The sequence below is a fragment of the Nycticebus coucang genome, chromosome 5 (genome assembly GCF_027406575.1).
Source record: "Nycticebus coucang isolate mNycCou1 chromosome 5, mNycCou1.pri, whole genome shotgun sequence".
Lineage (NCBI taxonomy): Eukaryota > Metazoa > Chordata > Mammalia > Primates > Lorisidae > Nycticebus > Nycticebus coucang.
In genome coordinates this window covers 42,958,982-42,979,667 of record NC_069784.1, presented here as the reverse complement: position 1 = coordinate 42,979,667, position 20,686 = coordinate 42,958,982, and the positions used below count along the sequence as shown (strand labels likewise).

Sequence of the window (20,686 nt, the reverse complement as noted above, 5' to 3'; positions counted from 1 at the left end):
ATACATATACATTTTCCCAAGTTTAAGTCTTAATATGGTGTCAAAAGCAAAAACCCAACAACCCTAGTAAATGTGTATGACTTGAGCAGATAAACTTCATCCTTTGTGAAATTTTGTTTTAACTATTTTACTTAAAATAGAAAAATTATCAGTTTGGTAACAAATATTAACCCAGGATTTTCACTGTAATTTAATCTTGTCTGAATCATAACTGTTTACCTTAGAATAAACATTTTATTATAGTTGTCTTAACCCGCATAAGCTCATAGGTCTTTTCTTTTTTCCTTAAACATTTATGAAAATCCATTTCCAAAAAAAGAGGAAAATTGAATGCTGAAGTGTTGTTCAAAAGGTGGTAAGCGTAGAACATACTCGTCAGCGTAAGGGTATCAAATTATTGGTACATCAGACTCCTGGATCATACCACACCCTACCCCAATCCTAATCTCTTACTTAAGAAAGACTCAAGATAGACTTATAGAGCACTTAAGAGTGTACACTTTGCAACAGTCACAGTGGCAAACAAAAGACATAATTCTTAAATTATAACAAATTATCTATCTAGTGAGGTCATTTTAATTTCTACCAGATCCTAAAATCAAGCTGTTACTAAAAAGCCTACCTGTTATAAAAGGTGTGCAACCGTCAGAGGAAAAACTGTTATTCCACTTAACTTAGAATATGCTCTTGTATTTAAGAGACTTTTCAAAAAATAAGTACACAAATTCCACAATGACAAACCCAAGTATAATCAAAGAAGGCAGGATGCGTTGTTCCAACTTAAACGTGTTAACATCAGATTTATGTGTTTTTTTAAATTTATTTTTTATTGTTAAATCATAGCTGTGTACATTAGTGGAATCAAGGGGTACAATGTGCTGGTTTCATATACAATCTGAAATATTCTCATCAAACTGGTTAAACGTAGCCTTTGTGGCATTTTCTTAGTTATTGTATGTAGACCTATGTATTCTGCATTTAGTGAGTTTCGCCTGTACCCATTCTAAGATGCACCGTAGGTGTGGCCCCACCCATTACCCTCCCTGCACCCTAACCTCCCCCCTCTCTTCCCCCCCACCCCGGAGGTTACGAAAACCCACTGGCTATTCCTGATTCGTTAACAAGAAAGCGAATACTAGTTTTCAAAAATTAACAGTAAGAGGATGTAAGACCGGAGGCGGGAGGGAAAACGTATGTACATACATTCAACGAAGTGTCTGCGGGGGGCGGAGGCGGGACAAAGTCTGGTGTCCAAACTCCGAAGCAAATGCCCTGAGGCTTATACATTTATTGTGGAGAATAGGGGGGTCAGTGCGTGAGAAAGTGGATGTGTAATGAGGTGGACAACACTTGGGGACCTGGCTCTGTCGAGGAGTCGTGACAGCAAAATCACTTCCTGAGGAAGGAGGAGCAAAAGGGAAGTTAAGAGGCCACCCTGACCAGGAAGTGACTCGCCCTAAACTAAACCCCAATCTTGCCTAAACATGGGGGGATGGGGTGACCCCAACTGCTAAAGGCGGCAAAATAACTGCCCTTTGATGCGTCGCGACAAAAGCAACGCCTTCTCTCGTTGCTGTAGAAAGAAGTCACATTCACAATTCAATAAGGGAAAAGTCTCTTCTCTTGCAGGAAGGCCACTGGGCTGTGCCTCCGGCCCAGGAGGAAAAGAAGAGAGTTAAGGAACGGGGAACTGGGGCCACCGTGAGGCAGAGGCAAGCCCCTTAAAAGCGAAGCGTCCCGACTCTGCTGACCGTATGTCGGCACAGGCCAAGGACCTTCTTTTTCCCGGGGATACGGCCAAACTTCCCACCACAGCCAGGTTGGGCCACTGGTCCCTGTCGCGGGAGAAGGTAAGAGAGAGAGGCGGACCCCTTACCTTCTCCTCATCCGACACCCGATCCTCGAAGTCGGCCATCTTGGCTGCTCTGGCCCAGCCCGGCCGCGGGGCGCGAGGCAGGCCGGGAAGGAAGCGAGCGTTGGACTCACCGCAGGGGCCGTCGGAAGCGCCCGCCCGGAAACGCGGACCAAAGGGGTGCCATGTCAGTTGCGCGCGGGTTGACAACTCCCAGCACTTTCCCTGGGACGACATCTATTCTTTAAGTGATTTGAAGTCTAATATCTTTCTCTCTGAGTTACTGTCATTCCAACTATTGGACGCTAGCAGCGTCTTTCCACTGTTATTGGCACCTGAGCTCCATACGATCGAATTGTAGTTCCTACTCCTATACGTTTTCTTGGTACCAGTGATCTCCATGGCAGCCAAGTCCAAAGCGCTGAGAGCTGCTCAGCCCCTGGAACGATCGGTGGCTTTTCCAACCCCGGGAGTGGGGTAAAAGGTGACTCTCATCTCTCATGGAAGCAGTAATACTTCACTCCAGGGTCACATCTTAGTCCAGTTCTTCCAGAACTAACGCAGCCATCCGCCCCTTCCCTGCCTCCTGAATGAATAGGTAGCCTCAATCCTGGGACTCGCTTCTCCACCTTCCAGATGTTCTTGGTACCCCCTTTCCTAGGACTCAGCCATCACGGAGGCCGACTTCAGGTCCGCCACTATCCCAGGATTCCCGACTCTGGCTTTCCTGCCCTTCCTTCCCAGCTGCCGGCGCCTACGGGAACGGCAAGATGGCGGACGGTGGCGGCTTAGGTGAAACCGCGAGTGCTGTGTCTCCCTCTGCACCTGTTCCCGGCCAGAGCCTGCCGCTGGGCTGGAGGGAGCGGCTGCGGGCCGGGCTGACGGGGGCTGGGGCCTCGATGTGGTTCGTGGCTGGGCTGGGGCTGCTTTACGCTCTGAGGGTCCCGCTGAAGCTGTGTGAGAACTTGGCAGCGGGTGAGAGGACCGGACCTCCCGGGGACGGGCCAGGGGCCAGCAAGGGCCAACAAGCAGAGTTTCTCGGTAGTCATAGGGGGCCTTGGAGATGTCGGTGGTGCGCGACTGAGTTCTTTTTCTCTTGGGCCGCAACCCCGCAGCTGATTGTCAAACCTGAGCTGCAGCTACCGACTCCTCCCTAGAACTGAAGATCCGCCCTCTCTTAGATCCTAGTTTACCCTGGGAAAAGCCACCTGACTAGCTGTAAGCTTCAGGTGGGAGGATAGAAGAGAGCATTCTCAGATTTAGGTGCAGAATTTATATACACCTCAACATTGATGGAGCCCTTAAAAATCGTTCTCTTAAGGCTCCCGCCACCCACTTTAGAGAACCCACACCAGGAAGATGAGTACATCTGTAATTCAAGGATTTCAAGGAAAGACAATGTCATGATCTTAGTAGACTATTGTCTGGTTTTAAAATAGTTCTCTTAAGAAATAGTTTTCTGGCCGGGCGCAGTGGCTCACGCCTGTAATCCTAGCATTCTAGGAGCTTAGGCAGGCGGATTCTTTGAGCTCAGGAGTTCAAGACCAACCTGAGCAAGAGTGAGACCCTTGTCTCTACTAAAAATAGAAAAACTAGCTAGTATTCCCAGCTACTCGGGAGACTAAGACAAGATTGCTCAAGCCCAAGAGTTTGAGGTTGCTGTGAGCTATTACACGGCATTCTACCCACGGTGACGACAGACTCGGTTTCAAAAAAAAAAAAATAGTTTTCTTAGTATTTTTGTATGTTCCTTTAGACTTTATCTTGAGTAATAAAATAGAACAGTATAGCAAGTAAAAAAAAGATATTCCTCCTACCCCCACCACTACTAAACAGCAGTTGAGTTTGTTCCTTTTTTCTATATCTACGAAGTGCTTGCTATGTAGTTTGTACTGCAAATACAAAGATAAGTAAGAAGTGATGATCCCCGTTGATTCTGCAAATACTGTAGTATTAAGTTGTAGACAGGACAAAATGGATGGGGCCCAGAACCTCTTACCATGTCATTACAATAAGTGGTATTTCACTCAAGCTCTGAGAAACAACCTCTCAAGTTGGAAGTGTTATCTGTTTCATGATGACTTTGGCTGTCTGTACAACAGTAGTTTATTTTTCTGTAGCGGAAGAAAGAGAATTTCCCCTTTCCTATCCCATGAGATAACGTGAAAGACTGTAAGATAATATTCTGAAATATTCTAGATTTTTTTAGAAGGTAGGTACACTGTAAATTGACCTATAACTAGTATACTAAAACAGGCTAGACTGAAGACGTAATTTGGTGTCTCTGTAACAGGTGAATGACGTGTTTAGTGGTGGTTTGTATGCTCAGTGGAATATTGTTCATTGATGTATCATTTATTTTTCAACATGCTCACTAAGTACACCATTTAGGTGAGAATAGTTGAATAATATAGATTTTTATGACTTTCTGAAATCTAAAAGAGACGATTATTTGAAGTGGAGAATCTGGCTCAGGATTTCAGTCAGGTGCAAAGAGCTCTGTTTTGCTGCTTTTTCTCTTTGAGCTTTTTTGCCCTACTAGCTGACATACCAGGTACACTGTTTCTTTCTAGTTTGAAACACTGGTTTGTATTTCACCAAAATAATTATGGGGTTGTTTTGAACCTCTTTTCTTTAGCTTTCTTATCTTTACAGAGTGTTAAAAATTCTTGTCTAAATTATGGTTTATGAGTGCTCTAGTTTTATTCTCAAAAACAAGCTGAATGACCTCATTTTGATTTGCTGCTTGTTTAACCAGCAGTGTCAAATCTTGCTTTTACATGTGTGAATGCATTTTTAATATATGGTAAAATGGTAATTTAAAGTAGCTTTATAAAAATTATAACTTTCTCAAATGAGTTTTACACTAGATATTAATACTGATGTCCTGCCACTGATAAAGGCACCTGCATATTTGTAACTTAAGAACTTTAAATTTGTATTTTTTATTGACTTTTTAAACTTCGATATTTTTTTCTTTTGCAGTGGCAGTATTTTTAAATTCATTGACACCCAAATTCTATGTGGCACTTACAGGGACATCTTCTTTGATATCAGGACTAATATTTGTAAGTAGTTTCTATTTCCTTCATTCATGTTTTGGTGTTTATCTAAAGATCCACCCTGTTGAAACTAATTTGGGGCTCTCACATGAAAGCTATAACCCAGTTAGAACCTAACAATAGGGGGGAGTGGGAGTGGTGGGTAGAGGGAGGGGGAATCGGTGGGATCATACCTGTGGTGCATCTTACAGGGGTATTTGCGAAACTTGGTAAATGTAGAATGTAAATGTTTTGGCACAGTAACTGAGATAACGCCGGAAAGGCTATGTTAACCATTGTGATAAAAATGTGTCAAATGGTCTATGAAGCGAGTGTATGATGCCCCATGATCATATCAATGTATACAGTTATGATTTAATAAAAAAAAATGATGAATTAAAAAAAAAGATCCACTCTGTTATATGGTTACAATAATTATAAATTATAATTACATATGGATCAGCATTTCCAAAATGTATTCAGCATTTGAAAAAAAATTGCCTATTCAAACCAGTTTGGCAGTGTTTATTTGCATATTAAAGACTTATTATATATGTCTTTAGGTAGTAGGAGAGGGGTTGGAGGTGATTTGGACATTAAATGTCTATAGGGCCCAAGTTGTTAACAAAGATGAGTGAAGTGGGTAGAACTTAAGAATTAAATTCCTTATTTACTTTGAGAACTGTGTAATCTGGACAGTGCATACTCCTATAAAGGACTAAAGCTAATTGTTGCCAAGTAGACTTGTAAGTAGTATTACCAGATCTTCTGATTTGTGAAATGATTTAAAGAGAACTTAGATATACAGATTTTACTTACATAAATTTCTCAATATTTTAATGTTAGAAACATAGAGCAGACTAAAATATTTATGTCTTGTGTTTAGACTATCCTTTTTCGAAGCCCTAGTTTCATTATCTTTGAACTAGGGATAATAATAGTATGTACTTTGTAAGATTATGAGGATGAAATGAGATAATGTGTGTAAAAGTTTGTAACATTGTAGCTGACTCAGAATGAGCACATAATGAATTTTGTCCATTATTATTCTGAGAATTCCTGCAATAAAGAAACACTTAATTTTAATTCAACTTTTCCTTAAACAAGGTATCATTTTTTATTTTAAAAGTTTTTAAAATTCTATAATTCCCATTAGCATCTCTAGGATCTAGTGTTTCCTAGTATATTCTTTGGAAGAATACTGCTACAGATAAAAATCTTAAGTTTTATGCCATGTTGGCCAATGGATTTTTCTGTTCTTTTTTCTTATCTCTAGGTGGTGCTCTCCAGCTATAGTAAAAGAGTAGTATTTATATTGGACCTTTTAAAAAATAGTGCCTAACACTGACTATTTTGTTAAAGTGAAGTTCCAGACAAGAAAGGGATCTTTCCCTTGAAAAAAAATGTAAGCTATTAGGAATCCAGGATAAAATCTATGTCTTAGTATAAGCCTCACAATTGATTTATAAAACTTATTCATAATTATGGCTCGGCGCCTGTGGCTGAAGCGGCTAAGGCGCCAGCCACATACACCTGAGCTGGCAGGTTCAAATCCAGCCCGGGCCCGCCAAACAACGATGGCTGCAAACAAAAAAAATAGCCGGGCGTTATGGCGGGTGCCTATAGTCCCAGCTACATGGGAGGCAGAAGCAGGAGAATTGCTTGAGCTCAGGAGCTAGAGGTTGCTGTGAGCTGTGATGCCATGGCACTCTACCCAGGGCAGCTTGATGCTCTGTCTCAAAAAAAAAAAAAAAAAAAAAAAAACTTATTCATAATTAGGCACATTTCAGCATAACTCAATAGCATAAAATGTATAAACAATGAAAATTTAAAAAATATTTTTAAATTTTTTTTTTTTTTTTTGAGACTAGAGTCTCTGTTACTTCACGATAGAGTGCCATGCTGTCAGCCTCGCCTACAGAAACCTCAAACTCCTGGGTTCAAGCAATCTTTTTATTTTTTGAAACAGAGCCTCAAGCTGTCACCCTGGATATAGAGTGCTGTGGCATCACACCTCACAGCAACCTCAAACTCTTGGGCTTAAGCGATTCTCTTGCCTCAGCCTCCCAAGTAGCTGGGACAAAAGGTGCCCACTCTAACACCCAGCTAATTTTTTGTTGTTGCAGTTGTCATTGTTGTTTTAACTGGCCAGGGCCAGGTTTGAACCCGCCAGAACCCTCCAGCCTCAGTGTATGTGGCTGGTGCCCTACTGACTGAGTTAGAGTTACACTGAGTGTCACCTGGGTTCAAGCAATCTTCCTGCCTCAGCTTCCTGAATAGCTAGCACTACAGGCACCTGCCACAATGCCAGACTAATTTTTTCTGTTTTTAGTAGAGACAGGATTTTTCTCTTATTCAGGCTGTTCTTGAACTCGTGAGCTCAGGTGATCCTCTTGCCTTAGCGTCCCATAGTGCTAGGATTACAGGCATGAAAACAGCACACTCAGCCAAAAATAATCTTTAAACAACTGATATAGTGGGTCAGGCGAGGTAGCTCACTCCTTTAATCCCAGCACTTGGGAGGCCAGGCAGGTGGATTGCCTGAGTTCACAAGTTTGAGACCAGTCTGAGCAAGAGCGAGACCTCATCTCTAAAAATAGCCAGGCATTGTGGTGGGCGCCTGTAGTCCCAGCTACTTGGGATGTTGAGGCAAGAGAATCGCTTAAGCCCAAGAGTTTGAGGTTGCTGTGAGCTAACCCAAGAGTTTGAGGTTGCTGTGAGCTAGCCCAAGAGTTTGAGGTTGCTGTGAGCTAGCCCAAGAGTTTGAGGTTGCTGTGAGCTGTGATGCCACGGCATTCTACCAAAGGCAACAAAGTCAGACTCTGTCTCAAAAAATAAATAAATAATAAAATAAACAGCTGATATTGTGGGGCAAACATCGGTTTTAGAACCAGAATGATTTTGTTTTGAAACCAGAATTTTGTTGGTTTTTTTTGTAGAGACAGAGTCTCACTTTATGGCCCTCGGTAGAGTGCCATGGCATCACACTGCTCACAGCAACCTCCAACTCCTGGGCTTAAGCAATTCTCTTCCCTCAGCCTCCCGAGTAGCTGGGACTACAGGCGCCCACCACAATGCCCGGCTATTTTTTGGTTGCAGTTAAGCTGGGGCTGGGTTTGAACCCGCCACCCTCGGTATATGGGGCCAGCGCCCTATAGACTGAGCCACAGGCGCCACCCGAAACCAGAATTTTGAATCTCGAGTCTGTTGCTTACTAGCTAATAACTTCAGGCAAGTCATATAAACTGTATAAATCATAATTTCCTCAATTTATAAGAAAGGGATAACATAATAAACATGTATGGTGTCTGCAACCCTTAAAAAATTTTTGTTACTCTTTAAAACAGGGTCTTAAATATATAAAAATTAGGAAATTCAAGTTCCATTTTAAAGGTTAAAATTACCCTTGTAATACTGATGGATTTTTATTAGCAAATGTTGTTGTGTTTATAATTTCTTTCACTGCCTGAACTTATCAAACTTGTGTACATGTACACTCAACATGTACATATATAATGAGGTATATTACTGAAGCAGTCTAGTGTAATGGTTAGAAGCTCTGAAGTCAGCCAAGACTGAGTAAGAATACCAGCTCTGGGCCAGGTGTGGTGGCTCACACCTGTAATCCTAGTACTCTGGGAGGCTGAGGCAGGCAGATTGTTTGAATTCAGGAGTTTGAGACATGCCTGAACAAGAGCTAGACCCCATCTCTACTAAATAGAAAAAACTAGCTGGGCATAGTGGCAGGTACCTGTGGTCCCACCTACTCAGGAGGCTCAGGCAAGAGGATCACTTGAACCCAAGAGTTTGAGGTTGCTGTGAGGTGTGACACCACAGCACTCTACCCAGGGCAACAGAGTGAAACTCTGTGTCAAAGAAAAAAAAAAAAATCCCAGCTTTGCCACTTACTAGTCATGTGGAGATGGAGCTAGGTATTTATTTATCTATTTATTTATTTATTTTATTTTTTTGAGACAGAGTCTCACTATGTCTCCCTCGGTAGTGTCGTAGTGTCACAACTCACAGTAACCTCAAACTCCTGGGCTTAAGCAATTCTCTTGCCTCATCCTCCCAAGTAGCTGAGGCTGTTTTTTTTGTTGTTGTTGTTGTTGTTGTTGCAGTTGTCATAATTGTTTAGCTGGTCCAGGCTGGGTTTGAACCCACCAACCTCGGTGTATGTGGCTGGTGCTATAACTCCTGTGCCACAGGCCCCAAGCCTAGAGCTAGTTATTTAAATTTGGAATATATGTCCTCATCTCTAATGTCAGTTGTTGGGAGGATTAAATGACATAAATTACAATATAAGTTGGCACAATATTTGACTCTTAGAAAGCTTTTTGTAGTATTAACAATTATTATTATCATTGTTCATTTGCATTAAAAACTTGACTTAGAAGTTGAAAAAGCCTCTAGCTTCATATTCATTCATCAAAAAACCACCTGTACGTTATATGGTGAAGGGCAGTTGTTACTATTGCCCTTACGATTATTGTCCTTGACAGTATTTATCCAATTTTTTTATCCAAGATATTTATATAATACAAATCTTATCTTTCTGTCACATAAATAATTTTTGCTTGAGTAATTTCTTTTGGTGGTTTTTATTTATTAAAAACCAATAAAACCAAGGTGGGTTTTTTATTTATTAAAAAACATTTTCAAAGTTTTTGAGTTTTTTTTTTTTTTTTTTGTAGAGACAGAGTCTCACTGTACCGCCCTTGGGTAGAGTGCCGTGGCGTCACATGGCTCACAGCAACCTCTAACTCTTGGGCTTAATGCAATTCTCTTGCCTCAGCCTCCCAAGCAGCTGGGACTACAGGCACCTGCCACAATGCCCGGCTATTTTTTTTTGTTGTTGTTGCAGTTTGGCCAGGGCTGGGTTTGAACCCGCCACCCTCGGCATATGGGGCCGGCGCCCTACTCACTGAGCCACAGGCGCCGCCCAGTTTTTGAGTTTTTGAGTTTTTTTTTTTCAAGACAGAGTCTTGCTGTCTCACTCCAGCTACAGTGCAGTAGCATTATCATAGCTCACTGCAACCTTAAACTTCTAGGCTCAAGGGTCCTCCTGCCTCAGCCTCTCAAGTAGCTGGGATTGCAAGTGTGTGCCACCATATCTGGCTAATTTTTTCAATTTTTTTTGTAGAGATAGGGTCTTGCTCTTGTTCAGGCTGGTCTCAAACTCCTGAGTTCAAGCAATCCACTTGTCTTGGCCTCCCAGAGTGCTGGGATTATAGGTGAGCCACTGCTCCAGACTCTTCTTGTTGTTCTAAAGAAGTTTCATCCCACTTCTTACTAAAACATATGGTAGAAGTCAAACTGCCGTGGTCACATTTGGTGGTGATTAATTTCTTGCTAATTCAATAAGAGTAAGCAGAAAGAGAAGGCATTTTAGACTGAGCGTGAAACAATAGTGGCATGATGGAGGAGAATGCTGTAGGTTGATTTCCTCACATTGTCCTAGCATGTAGTCAGTGGGCCGAGTGTAGTGCAAAATGACTGCATACTTTTGATATCCCTGTAGCACATTTATTCTATTATTAACTGAGACAAAAAGTAACATTCCTAGAGGTTTGAAAACTCTGATTGTTTTTGTGATATGCTCTGTTTGTGGTCATAGTTTAAAAAAGATTAAAATCTCTTAGGCAGTTGTGAATGTGTTTATTCTTTAAATAAATAAAGTAATACATTTGTCCAATACATTTGACAAAGAACTAGTCTCTAAGTTGGCTTTTTGAGGGAAGTGGTCCATAACTAAGAGGGGAGATATTAATTTTACAGTAAAGACATAGAAAACTAATTATATAAAATTATTCACGTGAACATAATGAACATTTTCAAACTGAAAGTCCTTAATTTATTCATTCAACAAATATTTATAGAGGGCCTTTTATGTGTTGAGCACTGCTGTAGATGATGGAGATACCATTGTAAGCAGATTCTGACCTCATGGAATTTGGTTTAGAAGGTGATCATGAACAATTGATTCATTTACTTGACAGTTTTTTATTGAGTGTCTACTGGATGCCATGTACTATTCCAATAAAACTGAAAAAAATCCTGTGATCATGGAACTTACATTTTATTGGGCAATAAATAATAAAAGATAAATAAGTAAAACAAATAGCATTTTCTTACTATTAGTGATAAATGCTTAGGGAAAATAATGAAGTACAGAAGGGCATATGCAATATCACGGGAGAAGGGTGAAATGTTATCTAGTATAGTAAGGGAGGGTCTCACTGAAATGCTGACATTTTTTGGTCAAATAGCTGAAGGAAATGTGTGAGCTAGCTGTGGTGTATGTGTTACTTCTACCTCAGTGGGAGTGTGCTTGGGGGCTAGAGAACAGCATCAGTTGTTATAGGTGAAAAGATTACTCTGAAAGGAAAACATAAGATCCAATTCTGTGGAATCAAGAGAATCCCTTAAGGAAGTATCATTTAAACTGAAACCCATATGAGCCAGGCAAAGAAAGTTTAGAAGGTTGGAGTCCATGTTTGAAAATTCCTGCTCATTTTGGCACAGAGAGCTTCTTCTGATTCCTTTTTTCTTTTTATTATTATTATTATTATTTTTGTAGAGACAGAGTTTCACTTTATCGCCCTTGGTAGAGTGCTGTGGCGTCACACAGCTCACAGCAACCTCCAACTCCTGGGCTTAAGCGATTCTCCTGCCTCAGCCTCCCGAGTAGCTGGGACTACAGGCGCCCGCCAAAACGTCCGGCTATTTTTTGGTTGCAGTTTGGCCGGGGCCGGGTTTGAACCTGCCACCCTCGTTATATGGGGCCGGCACCCTCCTCACTGAGCCACAAGCGCCGCCCTGATTCCTTTTTTTTATAGCAGGGATAAACTATGGAAACACAAAGAAGTGAATATCCTGATTTTTATTTTATTTTATTTTATTTTTTTGAGAGAGAGAGCCTCAAGCTGTCGCCCTGGGTAGAGTGCTGTGGCATCACAGCTCATAGCAACCTCCAACTCCCGGGATCAAGTGATTCTCCTGCCTCTGTCTCCCAAGTAGCTGGGACTACAGGCGCCCGCCACAATGCCCAGCTATTTTTTGGTTGCAGCCGTCATTGTTGTTTGGCGGCCCGGGCTGGATTCAAACCTGCCAGCTCAGTTGTATGTGGCTGACACCTTAGCCACTTGAGCCACAGGCGCTGAGCCATTATTCTTATTTTTAAATGGTTCAATATGGGAACCATTCTGACTCTTAACCTGTAAATTAATATTGCCAAATATTGGAGTAATAACTTTTTGGTTCAAAAAGCACTTTCTTACAATTCTTGTTAACCACATTTAATAGACAAGAGACTGAAGTTCTGAGATTAAGTGACTTGCCCAAAACCCACAGCTAATAAATGGCTGATTTGGGAGTCAAATGTGGGCATTCTGATCCTAGTCTAGTGCTTAATCCATTATGTTAATTGTTTTCAAATGGTTTTAAATTGTTTTACAGATAGAATAAAGTGATAGTGCTATATAACAGAGTTAGTTTTAAACACGTACTGTTTTGATGCCTTATTAGATATACATAGTTTGCCTAACCTTGTCTAACTTTTGAGACAAAACTATGAAAAAGGTATTTCAGGTGCTGCCTGTAGCTCAGTGGGTAGGGTGCCGGCCACATACACCCAGGCTGGTGGGTTCGAATCCGACCCAGGCCTGCTAAACAACAATGACAACTGCAACAAAAAAATAGTTGGTCATTGTGGCGGGCGCCTATAGTCCCAGCTACGTGGGAGGCTGAGGCAAGAGAATCGCTTAAGCCCAGGAGTTTGAGGTTGCTGTAAGCTGTGACGCCACTGGCACTCTACCCAGGGCGACAGCTGGAGACTCTGTCTCCAAAAAAAAAGGGTATTTCATTTTTATATGGCATGTGTTATTGGTGAGTCTTGTGTTTGTGTATTTTGTTTTGTTTGGTTGGGAAGGAATATGCATTTAAATGCTGAATTGAACAGGAATGTCTACAGAGGATGTTTTAATTTGAGCTCATACATCTGTGGATCAATTCTAAATGAAAGATACTATCTATTTGTTATAGATATTTGAATGGTGGTACTTCCATAAGCATGGTACATCTTTTATTGAGCAAGTATCTGTAAGCCATTTGCGACCGCTGATGGGAAGAATAGAGAGCAGCATTTCAGAACCAGGTTCTCCTTCCAACAAAAGAGAAAGTGAAACCAGCAGGCAGAATTTGTCAGGTAACTTTTTATAATATGTTTTCAGAGCCGTATAGTTAATATTGAATTTGACAATGTAGTGCTGTGGTTTGAATGTTTATATTCGCCATTCGAATATTGAAACTTAATCACCAATGTGATGGTGTTAGGAGGAGGTGTCTTTGGGAAGTGATTGGATCATGAGGGCAGAACCCTCATGAATGTGGTTAGTGCCCTTATAAAAGAGACCCCAGAGAGAAGCTTGCCCCTTGCACATTAGAGGGGACAGTAAGCAGGCACCACTGTGAACCAGAAAGCAGGCCCTTAACAGACACCAGGTTGGCCCACACCTTGGTTATGGACTTCCCAGCCTCCAGAACTGTGAGAAATAAATTTACATTGTTTATGGTATTTTGCTGTAGCAGTCCAAATAGACCAAGACTGAGAGAAGTTTGTCTTTTGTGTAGATAAAGGTAATTAATCCATGATTAGTACGGAGAGTAATGATCATCAGAGACCCAGACTCTGTCTATTTTGTTAGGTTGGTATCACGCCAAATGTAGTTTATTACCTTGTATTCCAAGATAGTTGCTCTGGCTTCAGCTATCACATCTACATTCTAGTCAGCAGGGAGGAAAAATGTCTAGGAAAAGGATACTCCACGTCAGTTGAGTAGAGTGCTCAGAAGTGTTACATACTTCTTACTGGTCAAACCTTTGTCGTATGACCACTACTAGCCATAAGGGAGGCTAGAAATTGTAATCTTTTTTTTTTTTTTGCAGTTTTTGGCTGGGGCTGGGTTTGAACCCACCACCTCCGGGTTCAAACGGAGCTGGTGCCCTACTCCTTTGAGCCACGGGTGCCGCCCGAAATTGTAATCATTTTTTTCAGTGCTTATTTGTCAAGCAAATAAGCATGGGAACTTATTATTCATAAAGGAGAGAACAGGCGCAATTAGACATCCCTACCAAAAGAGCAAAGTAGGAAAAATACTTTTTCTTTTCAGTATACTAGCAAAGGTATCAAAGTCTGAGTTCGTGTATGGATATTCCATTGTCATGTTTTAATTCCTCTATATGTGTCTGGTAATATAAAGCGAGTATTACTAGTGATGTATAATTAGGAAAGTAAAAATTTCACACTGAGAATGAAGGTAACCTTAAGAATGTTCCAGCTTGGTGGAGAATACAGACGTATAACTAAATGGACAGCAAAAGACTACGGTTAGCTGCTTTTATAGAGTATGCGTAAGATACTATGATGACTGAAAAGAGGGAGTGGTCAATTACTCTTGCAGGGAGGGCCACAAAATGTTTCACAAAGAAGATACTTTCGGGCGGCGCCTGTGGCTCAGTCCGTAAGGCGCCGGCCCCATATACCGAGGGTGGTGGGTTCAAACCCGGCCCTGACCAAACTGCAACCAAAAAATAGCCAGGCGTTGTGGCGGGCGCCTGTAGTCCCAGCTACTCGGGAGGCTGAGGCAAGAGAATCGCTTAAGCCCAGGAGTTGGAGGTTGCCGTGAGCTGTGTGAGGCCACGGCACTCTACCAAGGGCCATAAAGTGAGACTCTGTCTCTACAAAAAAAAAAAAAAAAAGAAGATACTTTCATTAGACCTCAAAAGTGGGTGGGGTGCAGTGGCTCATGCCTGTAATCCCAGCACTCTGAGAGGAGACTGAGCTAAGTGGATTGCTTGAACTCTCAAGTTCCAGACCAGCCTGAGCCAGAGCGAGATCCCATCTCTAAAAATAGTCAGGTATTGTGTTGGGCGCCTATAGTTCCAGCTACTCAGGAGGCTGAGGCAAGAGAATTGCTTGAGCCCAAGAGGTTGAGGTTGTTGTGAGCTATGATGCCATGGCACTCTACTGAGGGTGATAAAAGTGAGACTCTGTCTCAAAAAAAAAAAAAAAAAAAAGTGAATCAAAGTCTCCTTTTGTTCAACTTTCTCTCTCTGGGTAATTTTATCTCATTCTATATTACCTACTATAGGTGTATGCTGATAGAATCAATTTTAAATTTCTTTTTTGAGACAGAGTCTCACTCTGTTGCCCTGGGGAGAGTGCTGTGACATCATAGCTCACAGCAACCTCCGACTCTTGGGCGCAAGCGATCCTCTTGCCTCAGTTTTTTACTTTTTTTATTACAAATGGGGTTTCACTCTTGCTCAGGCTGGTCTTGAACTCCCAAGCTCAAGTGATCTACCTGCTTCCACCTCCCAGAGTGCTAGGATTATAGGTGCGACCCACCATGCCTGTCCAATTTTAAATTTCTATGCCCAAGGTCCCTTTTATGTTCTAGACCCACATTTCTAGTTCTTTGCTAGAAATTTCCCCCTTTTTTTTTTTTTTTTTAGGGGGGACAGAGCCTCAAGCTGTTGCCCTGGGTAGAGTGCTATGGCATGACAGCTTACAGCAACCTCCAACTCCTGGGTTTAAGAGAGTCTCTTGCTTCAGCCTCCCAGGTAGCTGGGACTACAGGCATCCACCACAACACCCAGCTATTTTTTTGGTTGTAGTTATCACTGTTCTTTGGCAGGCCCGGGCTGGATTCAAACTCTCCAGCTCTGGTGTATGTGGCTGGCGCCTTAGCCTCTTGAGCTACAGGCACTGAGGTGAAATTTCCACTTTTGATGGCTCTAAGCACCTTGAACTCATTCTTTGCAAAATGAAACTATCTTTCTCCAATAGTTCTCTCTTCATAATCCTAAAATATGTAACTGGCACTCAATTTTCATATTAGGAAAATTTGAATAGTTTCAATTTATACATGTATCTCTTTTATTTCCCCTTCCTTCTCAAAACACTAAACCTCCAAATTATATTAATTTTCCCTTTAAAGTTATCTCTATCCTACCTTCTTTTATTTCAATATTCATTGACTCATATCTAGGCCCTTGACATCTCTTTCTTAGATTATTCTTTTTTCTTTTTTTTGAGACAGAGTCTCACTATGGTGCTCTCAGTAGGGTGCTCTCAGTAGAGTGCTCTGGTGTCACAGCTCACAGCAACCTCAAATTCTTGGGCTTAAGCGATTCTCTTGCCTCAGCCTTCCAATAGCTGGGACTGCAGCCACCTGCCATAACGTCTGGCTATTTGTTTTTGTTGTTGTTGTTGCAGTTGTCATTGTTGTTTTAGCTAGCCCAGGCTGCGTTCGGACCTGCCAGCCTCGGTATATGTGGCCAGCGCCTTACCCACTGAGCTACAGGCGCCACCTTAGACTATTCTTCTAATAGTTCTCCTTCTAGAATATCTTCTCTCCTTACTATGTAAAAAAGTGGTTCTTAAACTTTTTGGACTCAGGAATCCTTTACATTCTTAAAAATTATTGAAGACCTCAAAGAGCTTTGTTTATATATAGATTATATCCATCAATACTTAACATATTAGAAATTAAAGCTAAAATTTTTTAAATATTTATTATTTTAAAAATAACAATAAACTGGGCAGCACCTGTGGCTCAAAGGAGTAGGGCGCTGGCTCCATTTACCAGAGGTGATGGGTTCAGACCCCACCCCGGCCAAAAACTGCAAAAAAAAAAAAACCTCAAAAGCAATAAACCCATTGCACATTAATACCTTGCTATTGACTAAAATGTGTCCCCTAACATTTGTGTAACTATATTTGGAGATAGGACTTTTAGGAAGTAATTAAATGAGGTCATATGGGGTGGGGGTCTTTATCTGATAGGATTGATGGCTGTGTAAGAAGAGAGCTCTCTTTCCCTCTCCTCCTCTCTCCTCTCTTTCTACCTCCTCCGTTCCCCCCCCCCCCTTACCCTTGTCCTTTAAACCTCCTTTCTCTCTCTACCCCCTTAACCATGCAAGGACGTAGTTCTCTCCTGCAAACCAGGAAGAGAACTTCACCAGAGCCCAGTCTTTCTGGTATTCTGATCTTGGACTTCCAACATCCAGATTGTGAGAAAATAAATTCCTGTTGTTTAAGCCATTCAGTATACGATAGTTTGTTATGGCAGCCTAAGTTTACTAATACAGATTTTGATACCAAGAAGTGGGGTGCTGGTGTATAAAATACCTGAATGTGTGGAAGTGGCTTTATTTATTTATTTGTTTTTTGCAGTTTTTTGGCCGGGGCTGGGTTTGAACCCACCACCTCCGGCATATGTGGCCAACGTCCTACTCCGTTGAGCCACAAGTGCTGCCTCGGAAGTGGCTTTAGAACTGGGTAATGGATTGAAGCTGGAAGAGTTTTGAGTTGCATGGTAGAAATATGGATGTTAGGGGCAAATCTGGTAAGGTCTCAGATGGAAGTGAGGAACATAGTATTGGAAACTAGAGGAAAAGTGATCCTTGTATAAAGTGGAAAAGAACTTGGCTGAACTGTGTTCTATCATTTTATGGCAAGTAGAACTTGAGAGCAATGAAATTAGGTATTTAGCTGAGGAAATTTTTAAGCAAAGTATTGAAGGGGCAACTTAGTTTCTCCTGACTGTTAATAGAGAAATGTGAAAGGAAAGGGATGAATCAATGAAGGAATAGTTAAGCAAAAAAGAACCAGTATTTGGAGATTTATAAAATTCTCAACCTATCTGTATTATAAAAAATGAGAAAACTAAAAAAAATAGAAAACTTGTTCCAACAAGAACACTAAGGGTGTGGCTGAATAACCAATTAATATTATGAGTGTACCTTATGGACTTAATTAGTTATCTCATCAGAAGCCAGGAATAGAGTTGGGTTTGTGCCAGCAAACACTGCCAATTTGAACTAAAAGAGACAGAGAAGGCAGGAAAGAATAAAGGAAGGCTATTGGACTTCTTGTATTCTATAAGACCTGACCATAGAGCTTAAATCTATATTGACTTAAAAAAAAAAAAGGGGGGGGGGTAAGAATGACCCAGTGAGGTGGCTCATGCCTATAATCCTAGCACACTGGGAGGCCAAGGTTGGAGGATTGCTTGTGCTCAGAAGTTCAAGACCCTATCTCTACTAAAAATAGAAAAGCTAGCCAGGTGTTGTGGCCAGCGCCTATAATCCCAGCTCCCCAGGAGGCTGAGGCAAGAGGATCTCTTGAGCCTAGGACTTTGAGGTTGCTGTGAGTTATGATGATGCCATGGCATTCTACCCAGGGTGATACAGTGAGACTGTCTCAAAAAGAAAATGGGAAGAATGACCAAACCCAGGTTGCCATTCCTACCACTAGCCCAGGGTAGCAAGGCCATTTCCTCCTTGGTTTCAAAGAGGAGCCAGTTTCTGGAGCTGTGATGACTCTGCCCAGTGCCTCAGGGGCCAGGCCATCTTAGTAGCCCTACATGGGTGGGGCTGTCCCAGAGAGTCATGGGGGTAACACTGCCACCCCAGTGGGCCTGGAGGACAGAGTATACAACCAAAGAGAATTATTCTCAAGCTTTAAGATCTAATGGAATTTGCCTTGCTAGGTTTTAGAATTGCTTGACACCCATCACCCCTTCCATCCTTTTGATTTCTCCCTTTTGGAATAGGGATATCTACCTTATGCCTGACCACCATTCTATAGTATATTAGAAACACATAGCTTGTCTGATTTTACAGATTCACCTCTGGAAAGGAATTTGGTCTAAGGATAAATTGTACCTTAAGTCTTACCCATATTCAATTCAGATAGTATTTAGATAAGACTTTGGATATTATTTAATTTTAATTTTATTTATTTTTTTTCTTGAGACAGAGTCTCATTTGGTTACCCTCAGTAGAGTGCTGTGGCATCATAGCTCACAGCAACCTGAAACTCTTGGGTGCAAGTGAGACTTTGGATTTTAGGGTTTATACCCCCAAATTCATATTTTGAATCTCTAATCCCCCATGTGACTGTATTATAGATAGACTTTTAAGGAGGCCATTAAGATTAAATAAGGGGGCTTGACACCCATAGCACAATGGTTGTGATGCCGTCCATATGCACTGAGCTTGGCGGGTTCAAACCCAGCCAGGGCCAGCTAAACGACGATGACAACTTCAAGAAAAAAAATAGCCAGGCGATGTGGTGGGTGCCTGTAGTCCCAGCTACTTGGGAGGTTGAGGCAAGGGAATTGCTTAAGCCTAGGAGTTTGAGGTTGCTGTGAGCCGTGACACCATGGCACTCTACCAAGGGTGACATAATGAGATTCTGTCCCAAAGGAAAAAAAAAGATTAAATAAGGGTAGAAACCTGATCTGATAGAATAGATTCCCTTATAAGAAGAAGATGATAAAATCAAGTTCTTGAAAAGGTTTAAAAAAAAAAAGAAGAGAAAGAGACACCAGAGCTTGGGGTCTCTCTGCCATGTGAGAACACAGCAAGAAGGCAGCTGTCTGCCAGTCAGGAAGAGAGCCCTTGCCAGAATCAACCTTGCTGGCACCCTGATCACAGACTTCCAGTCTCCAGAACATAGGAAAATAAATTTCTGTTATTTAAGCTACTGAGTCTATGGTATTTTGTTACAGCAGCCTGAGCTGACTAATACATATATTATGAAAAAGAATTCTATTTCCCACAACAAGGAAAAGTGTAGTCAGAAGACTGGCACTGTTTCACATTTGTCTAACTCTCTTTAATATTTAGCTTAATAGAAGACAGCTTATTCTCCTGTCTGTTTCCACATTGCTTGTTGTGATATGTTATATTTACTGAAGTGTATAAAGGAGATCTGGTCTCACACAGATATGTAGTTGGAAAAGGGAAGAGTATTTGAATAAGCTTCTTTGAAAATTTTGGATATCCTTTTTTGATACTACTCCCAAACTTGCTGAGAGGTACTTTCTGAAAGTTTAGTTGCGGTGTGGAGTTTGAACTTTTCACGCTCTGTTACATTAAATTCCGATATATCTTGCATTTTAAATGGATCTGTTACTTATGCATAATTTTTATAGCATCATGCATTGATTATTTGGAAGAAACTTGTTCACTAAATTATACATATCTTAAATATTGATACATTTCAGTGCATAATATAAAAAATCACATTTATTAATATCACCACCAATCTTACAGAAGACTCTTTTAAGTATTGTGAATTACCAGGTTCACGAAGGCAGGCATAAGTTTTTCAAAATTCTAAAAAAAAAAAAAAAGCCTCAAGCTGTCACCCTGGGTAGAGTGCCATGGCATCACAGTTCATAGCAACCTCCAACGCGTGGGCTCAAGTGAGTCTCCTGTCTCCGCCTCCCAAGTAGCTGGGACTACAGGTGCCTGCCACAATGCCCGGCTATTTTTTGGTTGCAGCCATCATTGTTATTTGGCAGGCCTGGGCTGGATTCGAACCCGCCAGCTCAGGTGTATATGGCTGGCGCCTTAGCCGCTTGAGCCACAGGCGCCGAGCCAGTTTTTCAAAATTCTAATATGTACTTATTAAAAGCTCAAATTTTATCATTGGCAGAAAATACTGAGTAGTTTTCTCCCTTGAAGTTAACAAGACTCTATTCATTTTTAAGAAAATGTCTGCCAGGTACCCATCTAAATAATCATAAGTTTTTCTGTGTGTGACTCTTTCTCTTTTTTTTTTTTTGTACAGACGAAGTCTCACTTTATGGCCCTGGGTAGAGTGCCCTGGCATCACACAGCTCACAGCAACCTCCAACTCCTGGGCTTAAGTGATTCTCTTGCCTCAGTCTCCCGAGTAGCTGGGACTACAGGCGCCCACCACAACGCCTGGCTATTT

At 41.5% G+C, this 20,686-nt stretch overlaps 2 protein-coding genes across 5 annotated transcripts in view; one reads left to right on the top strand and one right to left on the bottom strand.

Annotated features, from left to right (window-relative positions):
- Positions 1–2,103, bottom strand: part of CAPZA1 (capping actin protein of muscle Z-line subunit alpha 1) — a 53,211-nt gene extending 51,108 nt beyond the window's left edge. Inside the window, exon 1 of one of the 2 annotated variants that reach the window (XM_053591864.1) lies at positions 1,877–2,103. In XM_053591864.1, coding sequence (XP_053447839.1) covers positions 1,877–2,089 — 213 coding nt within the window. In that variant the 5' untranslated portion in view covers positions 2,090–2,103. Of the gene's footprint in view, positions 1–1,203; positions 1,397–1,876 lie in introns of those variants that run through there. The other variant, XM_053591865.1, reaches the window with a different exon arrangement.
- Positions 2,104–2,608: 505 nt separating this feature from the next.
- ST7L (suppression of tumorigenicity 7 like) overlaps positions 2,609–20,686 on the top strand; it is an 87,158-nt gene continuing 69,080 nt past the window's right edge. For 2 of the 3 annotated variants that reach the window (XM_053591861.1, XM_053591859.1), the window contains exons 1-3: positions 2,609–2,827; positions 4,838–4,920; positions 12,937–13,099. In XM_053591861.1, coding sequence (XP_053447836.1) covers positions 2,623–2,827; positions 4,838–4,920; positions 12,937–13,099 — 451 coding nt within the window. In that variant the 5' untranslated portion in view covers positions 2,609–2,622. The remainder of the gene's footprint in view (positions 2,828–4,837; positions 4,921–12,936; positions 13,100–20,686) is intronic. The other variant, XM_053591860.1, reaches the window with a different exon arrangement.